Source organism: Pteropus medius, unplaced genomic scaffold (assembly GCF_902729225.1).
Source record: "Pteropus medius unplaced genomic scaffold, Ma_sr-lr_union100, whole genome shotgun sequence".
NCBI classification, from domain to species: Eukaryota; Metazoa; Chordata; class Mammalia; order Chiroptera; family Pteropodidae; genus Pteropus; species Pteropus medius.
Window position 1 is genome coordinate 4,672,614 of NW_024349225.1, and position 19,209 is coordinate 4,691,822.

General features: G+C 37.9%; 1 protein-coding gene across 1 annotated transcript in view; it reads left to right on the top strand.

Moving 5' to 3' along the window:
- Positions 1-14,798: 14,798 nt before the first annotated feature.
- The window catches only part of NIBAN1 (niban apoptosis regulator 1), a 125,380-nt gene continuing 120,969 nt past the window's right edge, over positions 14,799-19,209 (top strand). The window contains exon 1 of the mRNA XM_039881250.1: positions 14,799-14,990. Coding sequence (XP_039737184.1) covers positions 14,936-14,990 — 55 coding nt within the window. The 5' untranslated portion in view covers positions 14,799-14,935. The remainder of the gene's footprint in view (positions 14,991-19,209) is intronic.

Sequence of the window (19,209 nt, forward strand, 5' to 3'; positions counted from 1 at the left end):
AGCATTTTCCCATACTCTGAAATACTTAAAACATAATTTGTAATAGAAAGAAAATAGTATTTCTCAAGTGTTAGATAATGTGTGTTTAGAAACGTACACTATTTAATTATTATAATCGCTATAAAAAGTAGACACTATTATCACTACTTTACAGATGAAAAATCTGAGGCTAGAAGATATTAAAATTACACAGCAAGTATCTGATTGAATTTGGACTAAATCTTTGTCTGATTTAAAAACCTATCCTCTAACTAGTATATTACACTGCCTATTGTATGCTATCATGTTGATGTGCCACCAATTAATAAACAGATCCCCTATTGTTGAATATCTAAGTCTTTCAACTTTGTTTTTTCGTTTAGTATCAATAATCTATGGTAAACATCCTTGCATAAAACTCTTGTGTATATAAGCTTTCCATACATCCTTTCATGTGAATCTCTTTCATAATGAATATTTCTGTAGGATGAACTCCTTAAGAGAAAATATTGGTCATTGAAGAATTTAATCATTTTAATGTTTTTGATAACATCAGATTCTCCAACTGAAAAGTTACACCAACTATATGTTCCCCTACAGTGTATAATAGTGACTGTTCCCTGAAACCTCTGCCACAATGGATACTATAACTTGAAAATTCTTTTCAACCTAACAGGAGGACCTCAGAAGCTCAGAGTCCTCCCATATAGACCTGAGATTTTCTAGCAGTCTTTGGTGGTTCTCATTTGATATTAGTCTTTTTCTTTAATTTTATTAAATTTATGGGGGTGGCATTGGTTAATAAAATTATATAGGTTTCAAGTGGGCAACTCTATAATATGTCATCTGTATATTGCATTGTGTGTTCACCACCCAAGGTCAACTCTCCTTCTGTCATCATTTATTTGACCCCCTTTACCCTTTTCTACCTCCTCCTCTAGTAACCACGAAACTGTTGTCTGTGTCTATGAGTTTTTGTTTGTCTTGCTTGTTCATTTGTCGCTATCTCATATATGAGTGAAATCATGTGGTTCTTGACTTTTTCCATCTGACTTATTTTACTTAGCATAATATTCTCAAGATCTATCCATGTTGTTGCAAAGGGCAGTGTTTCATCTCTTCTTATGGCTAAGTAGTATTTCATTGGATATATGTACCATGTCTTCTTTATCCAATTATCTACCAAAGGACACTTCGGTTGTTTCCATGTCTTGGCCACCATGACTAATGCTGCAATGAACATAGGGGTACATATATCTTCATGAATAAATGTTTTCCAATTTTTCAGGTAGATACCCAGAAGAGGGACGGCTGGTTCATATATATGGTAATTCTATTCTTAAGTTTTTGAGAAAACTCCATACTATTTCCCATAGTGGCTGTACCGATTTACATTTCCACCAGCAGTGTGAAAGGGTTCCTTTTTCTTCACAACTTCTCCAACACTTGTTAGTACTTGTCCTGTTGATACTAGCCATTCTAACAGGTGTGGGTGGTATCTCATTGTGGTTTTGATTTGCATTTTCCTAATAGCTAGTGGAGTTGAGCATCTCTTCATATATCTGTTGACCATTTGTATGTCTTCTTGGGAGAAGTATCTGTTCAGGCCCCCTGCCCACTTTTTAATTGGATTGTTTGTTTTTGTTGTTGTTGAGTTTTATCAATTCTTTATATATTTTGGATATTAACTCCTTATCAGAGGTGTTGTTCACAAATATTTTCTCCCATTTGCTTGGTTGCCTTTTTTATTTTTTTGATGGTTTCTTTTGCTTTGCAGAAGCTTTTTAGTTTGATATAATCTCATTCATTTATTTTTGCTTTTACTTTCTGTGTTTTTTGAGGTCAAATTCATAAAATTCTCTCTAAGACTAGAATCCACAAGTTTACTACCTATAAATTCTATGTATTTTATTGTTTCAGGTCTTACATTTGAGCCAGATACAGATTTAATGCAATCCCTGTCAAAAAACCACAGTGGCATTTTTAAAATAAATAGAACAACAAAAAAATCATCAAATTTGTATGGAACTGCAAAAGACACTGAATAGTTAAAGCAATTCTGAGAAAAATGGACAAAGCTGGAGGTATCATACTCCCAACTTCAAATTATGCTACAAAGCAATAATAATCAAATCAACATAATATTGGCAGAAAAACAGATACACGGACTTATGAAACAGAATTGAGAGCCTAGATATAAACTCACATATATATGGCAAATCATTTTTGACAAAAAAAGCCAAAAACATTCAATGGAGAAAAGAAAGCCTCTTCAATGAGTGGTGCTGGGAAAATTGGAAAGCCACATGCAAAAGAATGAAACTAGACCGCTGTTTGTCACCATACACAAAAATTAACTCAAAATGGATCAAAGACCTAAATATAAGACCTGATATTAGTCTTTAATACCATATAACAAATGTTGCATTAATTAATTATAATTCATCGCATATTTAGCATAGCCTCTCTTGAACTATAAAAACAAATTTACATTAAACATTTCATGTTAAGTCATGGAAATTTATTTAATTTAGGTCAGCAGCATTGTTCTGCCAAAGAGTTACTCCATAGGTCAGGAGACTTTTGACTAATCTGTATCTGAAATTCCTTCTATCAAGGAGAGGGGGAGAAAAAAGCATTATCTTTTAACTTCTTTGTAGACATGAAATAATCAGGGACTCTTGCATTTATAGTACTGGGTATGTGACAGAAGCAAGCGACAGGAACGCTACTGTATAGCATGAATGGAATTTAGGAAAACAAAGGAATGATGATGAAAACTTACATTTTTCTTAATAATTGTTAAGAAATGAGTTTTTAAAATTATTTTGTATATTTCTAAGATTCAATAAATAACGTCTGGAAAATTCGTATTGCTCATCAACCAAAGCATAAATAAGATTGGTATTTGAAAAATAATTTAAAATGAGTGGCATGATTTTTGTAATCTGATGTTACCTTAATTGTGTCTGTTCAGCTGAGTCACAGTATCAAAGAAGCTGCCTTAAGTCCTAATTTCAGATAAAAACACCCAGAGTGCAAATGTGTATATTAAAGTGAAAAGCTGTAGTGCATGACAAAATCTCAGTGTATTAAGAGCATAGGCTTTGGGGTCAGAAAAATAATTGAGTTTATATTAAGTCCTGTGACTTCATAGTTGTTTAATTTGGGGGCAAGGGGCAGTTGCTCAACCTTCTTCAACCTCATTTCCTAAATGATAAAATAGGGACGTGTATACTCACCTGCAGCCTGATCATAAGGCTTAAAGGAGAATACGTATCTGAAATGACTAGACATCATACATGGCTAATGACTGTTACCTAGTTCATTACTCAGCGTGTCCTTGGTAGATAGACTAGTGACACTGATCTGTAATTATCTAGCTATTGTGGACTCATCATAATTTGACTTTACAGTAATTTAATTTGTTTAGTTATAACGAGTTGTCATTCTCACTGAGGGTACTGTTAGATGTGAAATAAACAATCTGTAGTTCGCTATTTTCAGCAAATAGTAATTCGAGCTGGGCTCCAAAAAAGGAAAAACAGAAAATGGAGACAAAAGGTCCAAGGGCACCGGAATAAAAACTAACTCTTGGACAATTTTGAGAAAATGGATCGTTTAAAAGCTGACCTTTATTTGAAAATGAGAAATAGCATTAAGCTACGTGCAGTGAATTTTGTGTTTTAAGTAGACACAGTTTAGCACTAAAGCCTTTCGTGTATTTAACAGCTTTACAATCTGTCGAATAGCTAAGTGATTTTTATTTTTATGTATTTTATGCAGCAAAATAATAGCTGTTTAAGTGCCTTTTTGATGTGTGAAGTAATGTACTTATTAATTGCCATTAGTAAGTGTCTTTAATTTAGTAATTTAACTCTCTCCCTTGTCTGTTGATGGTTTTGCTTCCCTGATAAGGCAGAGACCATTGATTTGCTTTCCTCCTTGGGCCGCAAGCAAATAATCTAAGGCAATTGTGTAGTGAAGGACTACCCAGACTAGAGAACGTAAGGATTTTTGCTGAGCCTTTATGGCTGTAGTGGCTAAACGGGCTATTCTATTCACAGTTCCGGTTAGATATCACATCATTATCTTTAATTGAGCAGCGCCAAAGCCAAACCATGAGCCTACGATTCTAAGAAAGCTGTTGCTTTCATCTCCTGAGAAACCTGCCAGTAAGTCACATCCAACAGAAAGACCACAGGAGTTATGTCCATATTCAGAAGGCTCCTCATCATCTATTATTGACAAGTCCTTTTATTTCTCAGGTGACAGTTGAGAAAAGCAACTGTAATCATTTTGAGAATAGTGAAATAAATCTTTCGTTTTCACAAATAATGCTACAAAGAATAACCTTGTACAAGGTCATTTTACAAGTAGGCAAATAATTCTCTAGGACACGTTCCTAAAGTGCAATTGCACGCCCATGCAAATTTCCCCAACTTTTCACTTGTCTTTTGACTTGTAATGTTTTTTTAATGAAGAATTTTTACCATTTATATAGATTCATCAATCTTTCCTTGTATGGCCTCTAGGTTTTTTTTTTTTTATATGTTCCATTATATTAATAATTAAGTCAACATCTTTAAAACAAATCAAATAAGAAAACATAGTAAAATTAAAAAGAACCCAATGAACATAGAGCCATATTTTTATACAAGGTATATGCAATGCGTACATATGTATTCTCATTTTTTTCTCCATACGAACATCACAATATGTTTTAAAGTATCACGGTATTATTCAACAATTCATCCACATGGGGCCTCTAGGTTTTGTGTCATGCTTGTAAAGACTTTCACTAATCCAAGATTACAGGAAAATTCGCCCATAGCTTTGTTCAGTACTTTTTAAATTGTATTTTGATCTATCTGGAATCTATTTTTGTTTAAAGTTTGGGCTTTATTTTTTCCAGATGGCTACCAGTTGTCCCAATAAAATACTATGCTGGTTAAAATACTTTCAGCTGTGACAAAATCCAACAAAAAACAGCTTAAACATTCAACACATTTATTAACTCACATAACAAAAAATCTGGGGTGGGGTTGTTCTCGAGTTAATTAAGTGGTTCAACAACGACTTCAGACACCAAGATTCTTTCTACTTTTGAATTCATTGTGTTGACTTTATTCCTTTATTTAAACTGAAACCTGAGAGCTGTGTTTCTTTACAATGTACTCAAAATACGCTTAGTGCTGTAAGACTCCCGTTTAAATTGATGATGGGATTTTTGTACCATTAAACTTAGATGATCAGCTTTGTAGAACATTTTCACACTGCAAATCCATCAAATCACATCTTTGAAAAGTTTTAGCTTCTGTGTCTAATACAACAAATACAACTTTATCATTCTAATGGAGGCTGTGTGGTTACCCTCTGGAGTAGAATTTGGGAAAATTGGATTCCACTCTCATGGAATTGGCCATGAACTCCCTCAGTTCCCCTCCAAACACTGCAGCCCACCTGTATCAGAATCTGGTCCGTCTTTCCCTTGAGTTACAGTTGAAGAAGCAGTCGTGCTCCATCCAAGGCCAAAGGCCAATCCTTCCACCTGGCTGTGCAGCTTCATTATTCCCTTCCCCTCATTTATCATCCAACGGACGTCTCCGTTAGCAGTCTGACACGTCTCTCTCGGCCCTCTGTTCCACCCCAACCACCACTCCGCTTCTCTTCCTCACACCACGGGAAAATCCCCAAATGCCATGTTTAACTTGCTACTTTTTGTCCTCACCTCCCATTTTCACCTCCTTCAATGTCAGCCAGGCTTTCATTCCTGTATTCTCCCATCTGTACACTGATAAGAAACAGCTCTTACTAAGGTTGCCGGAGTAGTCATCCACGACGTCAGACTCTTCCGATTTCCCTCTGGCAGCTTGTTCTCAGCCCCTCGGCCGGCTCCTCCTCCACTGGCAGGCCTCTCGCAGTGCTGCGGGCTCTGGGAGAGAGTTCTCCTCTCTCTTCTACCTGCGCTCTCTCCTAGCACCATGGTTTTAAATAGTATTGATTTATCGATGACTTCCAAATCCACACCACCTCACCTGACCTCTATCCTGAGGTCTAGACTTACTTATCCAACTATCTTTTGGCACCTCCACTTGAGTGTCAAGCTTAACATGTCCAAAGCAGAACTAATCATTTCTCCTATCCTCTCAATTCCTACTTCCCAAAGTCTTCCCCATCACTGTAAATGGCATCTTCATTTGCCCAAATGCCCACATGCATTTACCAGAAGGTCCTACAGGCACTTACGAAATATGTCTTGAGTCCAGTTACTGCTCCCTTTCTCCACTGCTACATCCTAGTCCAACTGACCACCATCCAGCCTGGATTAGGACAGGCTTCCAATCAGTCTCGCCACCTCCTCTCTTCCTCACCTAGTCTATTCTCCACACGGCAGTCCGACTGATGTTTCTAGAATGAAAATTTGGTTATATGTCTCTTCTCCTCGAAACCCTTTAAACAGCATCCAATCCCCCTCCGTAATAAAACCCGGCTCCTTTTCCTAAATACACAGGGCTTTGCAGTGCGTGGTGTCTGCCCACCTAAACTCCTTTCTGTCCATCTCCTCCCCTCTTCACTCCAGTCGAAGCACTACTTTCCTTTCCATCGAGCTCACGAAGCTTGTTCCTATCTTAGGACCTTTGCACTTGCCCTTGGAATACTCCACCTCTATACACTTGCATGGGTGTGTCCTCACTCCTCAGGGCTCAGCTCATGTGAGAGTTCTTAGAGAGTCCTATGCTGAGTAGTCTAATAATTCGGTTGTGTCTCTCCCCACCCTTCATCATTCTCCACCATAATATTCTATATTAGTCCTTTCCTAGCATCATCGATCAGGACCTGAAGTTATCTTATTAATTCACTGACATGTTAATCATCTCCCCCCACTAGAATATAAGCTCTTTTGAAGGTAGAGACTTTGCCTGTCTTATGCTCTTCTGTACCCCCATTATTTGAAATGGTGCCAAACATTTATCCAGTAGAGGTACCCCATAAATGTTTGTTAACTGACTTATTACTCTATCATTGTTTTGCATAGTCACTTTAGCTTTTCTAATCTCATTTTCTTCACTATTAAGATGAGGAAGCTTAAAAAAAAAAAAAGAACACCTGAAATTCCTCTTGGCTCTGTCTGCAATGACTATGTCTCATAACCTACAGCAATTACAGGAGAAATCTTCTTGCACCCTGGACTTGTGTCTATAGTAGAACATTCATTCATTCAATAAGCCCTTATTGAGTGCTGACCTTAAACCTGTTCTAGGCTTTAGAGGCCAAGTCATAGCCATCAAGACTCTAGTGCATCAACAAGCAAAGAAACATAGAAAACCCAGAAGGTCAATGCTACCTTTCTTCTCCCGCTGGTTTTCTACTGATTCTTCACCTTCATGTGTCTACACAGAGCTCTCTCCAAGTTAAACTTATTGCTCTTACAGTAGTTAATTTCCAAGAATTCCAGGATTAAGTGATATAATTTATGTGGCTATAACTTTAACAGCACAATGTAAAACATAGACATTAAGGCTGCAGAATTTCTGCCAATCTGATTTCATTCTAATCCAAACTCTGCCATGCTTCCTAATTTAATTGCAACATGACTAGAACTAAAAAATTTAATTTTATAAATCTAATTTTTAAAAAATAAATAAAAGGAAAGTACTAAGGGACTCGGTTTATATATATTTAGGTCATGATATGCAGAAGGACTGCTAATTCTCTTGCCAAAATTTGAGGCAAATAATTTTAAATCTGAATTGGAATTAGTGTATATGCAGAGCCAATAATTAATCAAACGTCTAGAATGAAAAACTGACTACAGAGAATTAAAAAATGACTAAGAAAAGTGAATTGCTATATATTGTGCTAACTGCCATTTGTTAGCATATGCTGCAAATCACTCATTGAAAGCAATGTCTACTTACATTTGCTTTAATCAAGTATGTAAAGGGATATAGTATAGCTATAGAATGTTTTAATCTTGAATATAAGTCCTGTATTTATAGCCTTATATTGGTCAAAATGCTTTTGGTTGGGAAGGAAGACAGAAATCCAATTCAAATTAATTTAACAATCAGAAATGGTGGGGAATTTATAGTTCCATGTAACTGGGCAAGCCAGGACTCAACTAATGTGATGTCATCGGGGCATTATTTTTTTTTCAATCAGGGGCTCTCTTTCTGGTTGACAAATGTCCATTAAGCAGCTCAGCATTCATATCCTACCAGCTTATCAAACCCAGAAACAGTCTTTTCCAATAGCTACAACAGGGAAATCCTATAGAAACCCCGATTTACAATAGAAGATCCTGACTGGCCCAGTTTGGAAATAGACTAACCAAACGTATTCAAAAGCCCTCATGCTCCTAGATTATGCTGTTCTCCTTCAAAACTGTTGTTCCTGCAGTGAGCTGATTTTAGCTAAATTTTGGGAGACGGTAATCTGATTTAATGGATTCACCTTAAGATATTTAATTTCATAGCTTTATCATCTGTAACCTAAATGAACTGATAATTGGTACAATGTCAAAATAAGAAAAGGAGTTTAAGGTAGTGTGGATGAGAGAGTTTTAAGCAGATACAATAAGTCAAACCAAGGCAGAAAAGAGTATATTCTTTCCATATACAAGACATGTAACTCTGGACATCTTTGCCCTACTACCCACACCATTTGTGAGTGAAAATAGTTGGAGGTGTACTGCGGGGGATGCTGTAGGAGTGGTCTACCCTTGGTTAAGGCAATAAGGGGTGCATTGTCTGTATAGAACAGAAAAGCAATGATAAAGTCAGCTTGCCTTTTTATCATCACGTACACAAATTCTAAACAATATCAGTGATATAATATCCCTTCCACCCAGATGCACCAATCTCACTGTTCCTGCATCCCCTTGGAGGTTCCTGCCAATACTTCCTCCTATCTGCCCATTCAAGCACACCAGAACAGGAGTCAGAATCCTGGAAAATGATTTTTCACAACTATTGATACTTGACTAGGAGAATTAATGTGTTGGTGACTTGCACTATAAAGAAAAGAGTGAACTGTGACTCCAAGAGGAAATAATCAAATAGATTATAATTAATGTCAAAATGTGTGTTATAAGCAGTATGTATAAGCTTGTATTATAAAATAATAGAATTAGCTCCCAAAATAAATTTGACAGGAAAAGTCTGTTCTGGAAGAGTAATTCATTTGTCAGCGGCACAAAAGAAGCTTGTAACAAATAGCTGAATAATGCTAAATGACTGTTAAACTAATTAAAGTGCAAGCATATGAATTTGATTTGGACCAGAGGTTCTGTCTTTTCTCATTGTCATAAATCCTGCCCCCGCATGGAGTATCATTGCTGGTCCAGCAGGTGGCACTCTTTCCTCTGTGCACTAGTACGAAGCTTACAACTTGTCCTATACAGGGTAGTCAGCATTGCCTTCAGAAGACCCTTAGAACCTGTTTATCTATAGCAATAAATACAGTTATAACTTTTACAAGGGCGACTATGCTGATCTGGTCTCTGTCACACTTGAAGATTGGTATCTACACATCCAAATGCCCCTTTGGTTCTAGAGTTTCTCATTCTTAGTTCTAAGCCTTGGCTGGTTTGGGTTAAAATTCTTGGCCTCAATGTCTAAGGTCTTATGCAATGCTAGAGATCTATATTAAAATTGTGATGATTCATATTTGAAAAGCATGTTGAGCAAAAGCAATGTTTCTCAATTTAAAATATCTATCTTTTTCTAATAAAAATTCCACATACCTTGGAGCTCCTCAAACTTCCCATCAAAAATCATTGATGAGCAGAAATGGGATTCCATCTTTTACATATTCTCCCTAGAAAAGATTTTTATCCAGCTTAGTTTTCTATAGTTTGTATTATGAAGCAGCTTTTTTTTTTATGTCTTTCAAATAGACCATTAAAATACAATAGGTATATTTTTTTTCCTTTCATAATTGGCCCTCCTAGAAAGTGTGATTTGCTGGTCACAAAACAAAGGTACTATAATTAGCATAAGAATAAAAAGAACAAGCATTGATATGTTAATAAACAGTTAAACAGCTAACAAAACACCTTCTCATTTATTACTTCTTGTCATGCTCTTCATGTGTTGGGCATAGTAATAGGTATATAGTGCATTACATATATAATCTCACTTAATTTTCACAGATACTCATTTTGAAGACAAGAAATATAAAGCTTAGGAAATTTATTTTCCGAAATCATGAGGCAAGTTAGTATCAGAATGAAAACTGGAACTTCTAAAGCTTATATCCCTGAGAAAAATTATAAGATTATAATCCTTGTAATATAAGATTATTACAACAATCTTGCTAATAGGTGAAGGAGCGTCATTAAAAAAAATCCATACAATGACTTTTAATAGCCTCCTTTGTACGACAACGTATAAAAGATATTGTTGATAAGGTTAGGCATTCTTTAGAAATTATACAAAAAGAAGAAGGGAAGTGAATGTTAAGGAAAGATGAGAGGGTGCCAGAGACAAATTAAATTGATTGTACACTTTGTTGACCATTAGCACAATCTTTAAAGAAGGTGATTCAATAAAGAACATAGGGAAATACATTTTAATAAGCAAAATGTGTTTCATTTGCAATGTGTGTCACAGTAAATGAGTCAATGTCTTTTATATTTACATATAAAACTACTCGAATCAATAAGAATAAAAAAATCAATAGAAGAATGAAAAAGTACAACAGCCAATACACAAAGAAAGCCCATGGGTAAAATAATTAATCTTTCTCATTAAAGAATTTCAAAATTAAATAATAGAATGTAATACCTATTTCAATTCCCAAATTGCCAAATATTAAAAAGAATAATGAAAATAATGATAAGGAAATAATAAAACACATAAAAGTGTCCAATGTGATCGAGGAGTAGGGAGAGAGGCATGTATACATTGCTGCTGTGTAAGTGAATTAAATTACATTTACCCAATGAATTTCATTGACCTGTATCTAAATATTTACTTCAATGAAAATATTTCAAATGAAAAATAATGTCACAAATTATAGAATATACAGAGAACATTTTTTGCTAAATAAGTAATTCTAAATTTACAAATAATTATGAATTACAATTGCACATATGTAAATCTGTAGGAATCTACAGTAAATTGGCAATGAAAGTTATCTAAAGGTATTGATGCTGAGACTTGGGTGATTCTCTCCACATTTTCTTTTTGTTTATCGATAGTTTCTAATTTTCCATAGTAAAACCTAGAATGCTCAGATAAAAGAAGCAGTATGGTGGTTAACAGGATGAACTCTGGAGCCAGGTGACAGGTGATCTTAGATAAACTCCTTGAATTTTTTAACCTTGGTTTCTTCATGTGTAAAATGATCATGATAATAGTGCCTACTTCAATGTTTTTTTTGTGAATATTAAATGAGATTACTATGTAACCTACTGTGTGTACATATCAATCAATCAAATAATTACAAATTTCCTACTCCTACATTTCAGGGTAGTAGAGGTATTTGGGGAAGTACAAAGAAGTGTGAGATTGTCCCTCCTCTGCAAGCAATTAAGTAGACAATGGCATTAACTCAAATGAGAACATGGCAACCAAGCGGTTCATAGTTCTATGACATGCAAGGGAATCCCAAAACACACGCACATTTTAACGGCACTGAATGTCTACTTAACCAATTTGCTCCTTTAAAAAAAGTTAATCTAAATTGGTAGATTTTTATGATATGTGAATTATATCTCAATTAAGATGTTTAAAAAGGTAATTATTTTAGAATATGATACTTACCTGGAAGAAATAGTCTTAAGAATATTTTAATACTAAATACACGGATACAGTACAGAACCTAACATCGCACAGGAAAATTTCTAAACTAGCTGATTTGAATCATATGAAGTTGAATCTGGTTCATAAAGTTATTGAATTGCTTGGAGACTCATTTTTAGTGTGTGATTAATAAAATGATGCCCACATAGGATTTTCAAATATTAAATACTATGACTAAAATAATGAGTTCCTTAATTTTTCCTATAAACCGATTGGGGAAAAAGTGCTTTATTTGTTTGGGAAAAAAATGGAACAGAAGTTCTTTCTTAATATAACTTCAATGATTTTCAAGATCCAATTAAAATTCCACTTTCTCTAGAAAACTGTTTCTTTGACCATGCTTGTCCTTATTCATAATAATAATCCTAGTTTCTGTTTACTGAACATTTACTACATTCCTGGGACTATGTTAAGTGCCTCACACTTGATTAAATTTAATTTTGTCAACACCCCATGAGGTAAGTGTTATTAGCTCCATTTAACAGTTAAAGAGACTGAGACAGGTAATTTAAGCAACTTGACCAAGTCCAATGGCTATTTAGTTATCAGGTTAGAATTCAAAGCTAGAACTATTGGGTTACAAAGCTTGTTGACGCCGTACAAATCCTTCCTTGTACCTTGTTCCATCTGCGAACGCTGCAAATGAGCAAAGAAGGATAGGTCAAAATAATCAATCTTTTCTGAGTGTTCTCAAACAAAAGATGACAAGCTAAAACTATATTCTGGCAGATCAAAATTAGTTTTCTTTAATAACCTTAATAGTATTCTGAGGCACAATTATAGCAATTTATATGATGAAAAGAATTACTACTCTGAGAAGATGTGCTTCATTATAAGAGCCAATATTGAGAGAAGAATTGAACGTCGAGTAGTTTAAATCATTGAGTATGTAGTTATCCAGAAATGCTCTTTATGCATTAGGATTACAGCTTTTATTGAATTCAAATTCTTACATTTTATATTTTATTTATTTATTTATTTATTTATTTAATAGTTATCTATTGAATACCTACTATGTGCTGTTCTAAGCATTTGAGATACATCAGAGAACATAATGGATAAAGATCCCTGCCCTTAAAGAAAAATAATAAAAAAGAGAACAAATAATTAAAAAACGAACACGACACAGCATTTCCATAGAAATCCCTGACCTTATGGAGTTCCATTCTCAGTGTGGGGAGACAGACAGAGAAATATATGTCTGATGATGCTAAATGGTACAAATAGAAATAATGAAAGATAAGGGGCAGAAAGAGATGAGGGCTAATGGTTAAGCAGGGAGTCTAGAAAAGCCTCTCTGAGGTGTTAGCATTTCAGTGGAGATTTGAATGAAGCGAGGGGCTTAGAGAGTGAGCCATGTGAACATCTGAGGGAAGAGCATCCAAAGTGAAGGAAGAGCATGTGCAAAGGCCCTGAGCTTGGTGTGATCCTGGCAGAGCAAAAGGGCCAGTGGGGCTAGAATAGAGAGAGGAAGTGGGTGGTGGTCATAGATGAGGGAAGAGAGAAATTCGGGCCCAGTGTCAGTGACAGACCGTGGCTTTTTCTCTGAAGAAGGGAGAACAGTTAGGAGGCTATTGTAACGATCCAGGTAAGAACTGATGCGGGCGATAGTAGTGAAGGGGATGAGAAATGGTTGGATGTTGGATATATTTTGAAAGTACAGTTGACTCTTGAACAATGCAGGGATACTGATGCTCCCAGTTAAAAATTCACGTATGACTTTTGACTCCCCCCAAACTCAGTCATCATCCTTTGGTATCAGTGGGGAATTGGTTCCAGAATCCCCGCAAATAACTAAAATCCATGAATTCGAAACTCAGGGATACCGAGGTCTGACTGCATATTTATTGACAAAAAGTCTGCATATAAGTGGACCCGTGAAGTTCAAACCCGTGTCGTTCAAGAGTCAACTGTAGAATCGAGAGGATTTCCAGATGGCCTGGAAGGTAAGGTGTGAGATGGGGTGTGAGATGTGAGACATTTGTAATGCTGACCTGTTATAATGCTAGCGAATTACCTTTGGAGGGAAAAGCCTTCAACGTCTTCCTCAGGCCTGGTCCTCCTATGTAGAGACCATTGGACCTTGAGGGTTAAGTAAACTTCAAAAAAATCTGACTGCTAAGAATAGGGAGACATAAGTGGTGACCCTCCTGCCCAAGAGGGTTTTTGTTTGGGAGAGGCTGCCAAACTAAACAGTGTTTGTGGGAAAAGAACAGATGCCCTTTCTAATGAATTCTTTCCAGTTTGTCAAGAAGAGAAACTGAACTTAAAGGTGTAAGGACAGACTTTGATTAAAGTGTTAAGAAGTTTCAGGGCTGGCAGCATACTGTAGCACCGAGCCTTACGTTTTCCTTGTTTTTCAGTTTTTCTCTCTTTTTTTCCCCTTCATTCCCTAGCCCCTCCTTGGCCCAACTTCTTGGCCGTGGGAAGGTACAGTTTACCGTTGTTTGTCAAACTTCGGCAGGCGTCAGAATCACTTGGAGTGCTTGTGAAAACACAGATTGGTGGGCCCCGCTCCCAGAGTTTCTAATCGTGGCCGTGTGTGTGTGTGTGTGTGTGTGTGTCCGTATGTGTGCGTGTGCGCGCGCGCGCGCGTTTGGATGTAGAGGGGCAGAGACGGAGGGAGTTGATATTTTGCATTTGTAACAAGTTCGTAGGGATGTTTGAGGAGAACTCTTGCTTCTCGTACCAGAAGACGTGCAAAGCGATGAGACCCAGAATTCCGCCTTCTAGGACGTGAGTGGGGAAGGTTCCAGCTCACAGATGTTTCCAGTCACCAGGGAAATGGTCCACTTACCCCAAGGTGTTTCTCGGTTGCCCTAAATCCATGACATTAAGAAGCAGAAGCTGGCAAAGAGGAGGAGCGGGAAGTCCTTCCAGACGAGACATCCCCGCGGAGCTCGGCTGAGCAGCGCGGGCGGGAAGGCGGCCGGGGCCCAGCCCACGGCTCCCAGAGGGCGCGGACCTGGAGGAGGCGCCCAGAAGGCGGCGCCTCTCGGAGGAAGTGGGCCCTTTAACTGCAGAGCCCTGGTGCCTAGCGCATCAGCCTCCAGGAGCGAGGAGCGGGCGCGCACCGCAGCCGTCAGTGCCGCCCGAGGTGCGGGCCGGGCCATCGCCACCGAGCAGCACCCGCGAGCCCCGCCGCCATGGGCGCCTCGGCCTCCAGCCAGCTGGACGAGGGCAAGTGCGCCTACATCCGAGGTACGCCCGCCCGGGGGACCCTTGGGCCATGCCCGCCTAGTGGGGGCGTCCCGAGCGGGTGCTCGTAGTGCGCCCCGGTCTCCGCGCCTCCTCTCTCTACCTCCCGGGGCCGGGGTCCCCAGGTGCCACCCAGCGCGGTGCAGCCGGCCCGCGCGCTGCGGCCGGGGTGGGGCTAGGGATGCTTCGGGAAGCGCCGCGGGATGGTTGGGAGAGGCAGGTGCAGGCTGCCGGGTGGGGCACGACCTCCCTTCCTCCGCCGCGCGAGCCTCCGGGTCTCGCCTGTGCCCCTTCCCGCCCCTCCCCGGGTCCCGCGCGCAGAAACACCTCGCCCTCCGGCCTCTGGCGCCGGACTTCGTTTGGAGTTCTTTGTGAACTTGCCGCAGAGAACCGCGGGGATATCTCTCAGGGGATTCCCGGCCTGTAAGCAGAATTTCCCTCCTGGTCACGGTGGCCTGGTTTTGTAAAAAGCAGCGTGGGCCATGGTTTCACTTGAACTTCAGAGTGTGACTTGGGGGATGATTTCATCAGAGGCAGAAAGGACAATGTCATTTTGCTCCCAGGTTGTGAGGTTCCCTTCCCTCCCCAGAGAAGGGAGAAATCAAAAGAGGAACACTAACAAATTTTGTAACTAGCGCTAAAGTTATAGATGGGGAGAGACTCATCGATAAGGTGACTCAGAAAAGAGTGTGAGGCCAAAACAAAAAAAAAGCAAAACATAAAACAAAAAACAAAAAAACAACTGAACTGAAACTGCAGGAAATAGTGACTGGGTGTATTTGGCCTCCCTGGCTCCCCCCCCCCACCTTTACAACCACCACCTAATATTTGCTTATCTTGTGAGTTGGTGTTTTGTTTTTTTTTTTTCTTTAGAAATACTTTCTAAATTAGGCGTGAAACTCTAGGTTTTACCATAATTCGGTAAAGAAATGGTTAAGTTCTACCCGATACCCCTTTCTGGCCTCTGAACTTTTTCATAAAAAGAAAGCATTTATTTAGTGTCCTTATTCATATTTGTTTTCAGTCACCAAAATGTTTAAACCTATTTGAAAGGGATATCAAGTCAGGGCGCTTGAGCATAGTCTAACTGATTTGCCAGATTCCTGCTCTGGTGTTTTTGGAGCTAGAAGGTCATGAACAATCCATACCTTCATGGGATAAAAGTTTGTCAAGTATCCCTTCGCTGTCATTTAAAGTGGGAAAAATATGAATGACTTATTTATATTAGTAAAAGAGCTAACCTAAGCCTGCCTTAGTCTTACACATTTGACTATCTGCTCATTGTTTTCACCAGTGTGTATGTGGGGGACTAAAAGGATGATGTGGGAGAACATAATGAGAAGGGGCTTGCATAGAGTTTATGACATTTATTTTAAAAGACTTCATCTCACTGAAAAGCTTAGAAAAACACCTGAAGTGGAAGCATGGTCATCTACAGCAATCTCTGGAAGTCCAGCAACGTGAGAGATTAACTTGCCTGAAGACGACTTCGTGGTCGTGACAGTTGCTGTTGATGCATGCATTATATTCATGTGATAAGAAAATGTATAACGTTTTTATTCCGAAATTAAATTATTAAACCTACAAAAGTATGATATAGCCAGTGCACAGGAAGGACTTGTAATGAATGCATTCTGAATGAATAAAACTATAGCAGATTGTGTGACAGTGACCACATCCTCTAGTCTTGTTCAGTTTCATCTCCTTATTGGAAGGGCACTCTCAAGGTATATAGGGACTGAGGGAAGAGAAGAGTTAAAGTTAGAATATCTCCAGAGAAAACGAGACGTTGCCTCATTTGAGAATACAAGTCTTGCCAAAGGAGAAAAGAGCATTGGAAAAATGCACCGGTGTTGTGGATTGTTAGTGCATGAGCAAGTGAAGGTCATGGGCTGTCGTTTCCTGATGGTTTTGAAGCCCCAGATCCTTGAAAAAAACTATAACCCTATCTTCACCACTTTGCCCATCCTTTAGCCCATAAATATTCTCAAGCTTTGATTTAATTGTAAGCAGAGTGATTGAAAGTATGACTGTAAAGTTTAAATACAATTTTATGACCCGTTTCTCATAAAGTAGCTGCCAGGGAAATATTATAGATTTGAAAGCTCTTGTAGCCGAGACAATAAATTTCTTTCAAGCTTGATAAACTTTGCTAACATATGGAGAATAACTAGTGTATTTGGAGTGAATTTTCTTAACTTGTGGGTTAGCAGCAGCTGTCTGAATCAGCATTTATTTTTAGACAAATCATTTAACAGCTGCCATTTGGTTTGTGTGCCTCAAAACTTGGTGCAATCTTTGGCACGTGGATGTTTTGAGAGTACATTATTTCTTAGGCTTTGGTAAATCGGTAAGTAAAGGGGTATTAGGAGCATTAAGGCGTTACTTCATTTCTAAAGGTGTTAGTTTGAAAATTATTACCGCACTCATGTTTCTTACAACAGAATAAATTTTTAGGATTGTTAAAGACTTTCAGTAACTTCCCTTAATAAGATGTTTAATTTAATAAATAATACTGAGACCAAATTTTAATCACATGGGCAGCGTCATCTGTTAGCCTTTAGTGATGATTTTAGCACTGACCTAAAAGGGTCTTCCTTTAATAAAAAATAGAGCTCATATAATCTAGGTATAAGTGTCACTTTTCTCTTTTTATGGAAAATCGGTGCTGCAGCTAGCAACTCTGGAATACACAGGTCCTGGATAGGGGTTGGTGGACACTTCTAGGCCTGGTAAAAGCAAATAGCAATTATAAAAGAAAATAACTGTTCTTTTCCTAGATTTACTATTGCACAGTAAGTCACGCTCAAGCTGTGAAGGGCCCACTGGCTTCCTCTGAAATGCTCATCAGTGATCTGATGCTTTAAAGTAAGAGATGAGTTTCAGCTTAAAAACAACATGTATTTCTCTCGGGGAATTTTCTCATATTCGTCCTGTAAGAGTTAACTTGGGTGACTGTATATGAAATTTATGCTGATAGCAGTGACTAAAGTCTCCACGGGCAAGGCGAATCGAAGGTAGGAGAACTGGACGTGGTTGCAGTCTACTTAACCTAGAAGTGTTTTACTAGTCCGCACATTTGGATATTCTTCAGTTGTCATTTGCTGGTAGGAGATGGGCATAAGAACTGGTTTGATTTATCTGGATAACTATGACAATGTTATCTTAGAGGCCAATTTGTCTGGCTAGAAATGACAGTAGGAAGTGGGTAAAGACTGTACCATCAATATTTGTCTCACTTCCTAATTTGTAGAAATGAATGGATTCTCTTAAAATTAGGAATCACAGCTCCTAATAGAAGGGAAGGCAGAATGAAGGAGAGGACCCAGTATGAATAACGTATGAACGTATATCGATTACATTATATTTTAATTAAAAATGCCTTCGAGCATACCAAACTACTGATGAAGCTAAGAGGAGTTTTAAATCAGGAAAGCCATTGCAGATTGGAGCTTTCTAGTGGCAATCATTACTTTTTACCACCTTCAGATTCTGTGAATGGAAATCAAGATGTTGGGAATTTAGCATGAATTGAGAATTTCTTAGATTCATCAAAAATAAAGACACTAAATTGAGACAAATTAACATTTCTCCCGTACTTGTGGAAGAAACAGTGACCTTCCTTCTTGGTTCCCAATTCATGCTTTGATGAACTCATAGAGTCAGATGCTAAATCAAGATCTTGCCCGATAAAACACTTCTTTTTTCTAGAAGCATTGCCAGCAAGAGGACCACACCATCAAGGTGCTTTAGTCATAACAACTATTAAAATGACAATAGTGATATTAACGTTTTTATTTTTTAATTTATTTTTGCCACAGGCTCCTCAATTGATTGAGTTTTACTCCATTGTAATCTTCGAGAAGGTTTGAACTGGGTGGAAAGTGCAACAACAGGAACTCAATTTGTAACAGTGGTTTCTAATATAACTAAGTTAACGGTGCTATGAAAGTTTTACAAAATATGCAATGTGCATTATGGTGGTGGCTTTTAATCTCCTAATGAAAAATTTTAATTTCTTTTTTTGTCAGTGAAGCTCAGTAATACTATTTTAAGAAAAAAGGTACATACAACAATTTGCATTGTGAAATGGAAAATCAAGTGAGAAGCAAAGATAAAAGAATAATGGAAAAGAAGACAAAAGAATAAAAGAGCAGTTCATCTGTTACAGTCCATTTAAAGCACTTGAGTAAAACATAGGACGTGAGGGCTAAAATTTTAA